Below are 1778 nucleotides of genomic sequence, written 5' to 3' on the forward strand. Positions count from 1 at the left end.
CTGCTGCTGTTGCTGCTGTTTGTGCTGCAGCAGCATCAACTCCTCCTGCAGCAGCAGCAGCTGCTGCTGCTGCTGCTGTGTTTTGCAGGTGCCGCAGCAGATCAACAAGATAATACTGCTGCTGCAGCAGCAGCAAAAAGACGAGCAGCTCGCAGTCTTCTTTTTGCTGCTGCGGGGAGAAGATGCTGCTGCTGCAGCGGCTGCTGCTTCTCGTGCTCCTGCTGCTGCTGCTGCTGCCTCTAAAAATGCGGATAGTGAGGTGGAGCACGCAGCCAGAGTTACGCATTCCCCAGCCACTGCTAGCAGCAGCAGCAGCAGCAGCACGCGAAGCAGCAGGCACTGCAGCAGCTGCATCTTCTGCACGCAGCAGCAAAATGAAGCCTGCGAGCTGCCCGTCTCTTTGCTGCTGCTGCAGCTGCAGTCTTATCTCGTTGATGTGCTGCGGTACCTGCGAGACACAGCAGCAGCAGCAGCAGCTGCTGCTGCTGCAGGAGGGGTGGATGCTGCAGAGGCACAGAAAGCAGCAAGAGCAGCAGAAACAAACTACGCACATCACCTCCAATTCATACTAGGAAGCTCGTGTGCTGCGCTGCAGCAGCAGCAGCAACAGCAGCAGCAGCAGCAGCAGCACCATCAGCCACGTTCGGGACCCGCCAAGTCGCTAGAGGAAAAATCATCTGCGTCCTCGTCCCAGGCAACAAAAGCTGAGACGACAGCAGCAGCAGCAGCAGCAGCAGCAGCAGCAACGCCTGCAGCAGCTGCAACTAAAGAAGAGCAGCAGAGAGCAGCAAACATCAGCAGTGCTGACTACCAGCCTGCTGCTGCTTTGCAGCGTTCCGCCAGCCCTGCATGCAGCAGCCCAGTTCCAGCTCAGCAGCAGCAGCAGCAAGAGCAGCAGCAGCAGCAGCAGCAGTCTTCTCCTTTGCAAGGCGAAGGCTCAGGCGTTCCCGACGCATTCAGGAAGGAACCAGTGCCAAAGGGTCTTCAGCAGCAGCAGCAGCAGCAGCAGCAGCAGCAGGAAATGCCTGCTGACAAAGGTGCGCCGGCTGGCAGCACCTCGAAAGTGGCAGCAGCAGCAGCCGCAGCAACGCGAGCAGCGCTAAGCCCCACAAAGTCCGCCTCCCCCGTCTCTGGCCTGAGCAGCAGCAAGTGCAGCAGCAGCAACAGGGACGCCAGCAGCAGCAGCAGCAGCAGCAGCAGCGAGAAGGCTGCAAGCCCGTGGGCTGGACCAGCAACACTTTTGCGGTGCCCCGAGCTCGAGGGGCTTCCTGCTTTTCTTTCTCCTTACATTTGCATATTTGCTGCGCTGCTGCTGCAGGGCCCCACAGCTGCTGCAGCAGAAGCAGCAGCCACTGCAGCAGACGCGACGGAGAAGCTCACGCTGCTGCGGCAGCAGCAGCAGCAGGAGAGCAGACAGCAAGAGGCGCAGCTCCTGCTGCAGCTGCAGCACGCACACAATGACTTCCTGCTGCTGCAGCAGCAGCAGGAAGAGCTGCAGCAGCTGCGAGAGAAACTCGCAAAGTACGAGGCCAGCCAGGGCTCTGTGGTTTTCGGCGGGCCCCACAGCAGCAGCAGCAGCAGCAGCAGCAGCAAAGACACCGAAGCAGTTAAGCAGAGGTGCAGCCACACTTTTTCTCTGCCACACCCAGAAGACACGGCAGACGCGCCAGCAGCAGCAGCAGCAACAGCAGCAGCAGCAGTGCCGGGAACTGGAGACAACCGCAGCCCGGCCAATGGCTCTGCGGCAGAGCAGCAGCAGCAGCAGCAGCAGCAGCAGC

At 60.5% G+C, this 1778-nt stretch overlaps 1 protein-coding gene across 1 annotated transcript in view; it reads left to right on the forward strand.

The window, feature by feature from the left end:
• ETH_00016790 (uncharacterized protein) overlaps positions 1-1778 on the forward strand; it is a gene marked incomplete at both ends in the record, with an annotated part of 2633 nt that overhangs the window by 587 nt on the left and 268 nt on the right. The window contains one exon of the mRNA XM_013373543.1: positions 89-1777. Within this exon, the coding sequence (XP_013228997.1) occupies positions 89-1777 (1689 nt within the window). The remainder of the gene's footprint in view (positions 1-88; position 1778) is intronic.

Source organism: Eimeria tenella, genomic scaffold (genome assembly GCF_000499545.2).
Source record: "Eimeria tenella Houghton genomic scaffold, Eth_scaff151, whole genome shotgun sequence".
In the NCBI taxonomy this organism is placed as follows: domain Eukaryota; phylum Apicomplexa; class Conoidasida; order Eucoccidiorida; family Eimeriidae; genus Eimeria; species Eimeria tenella.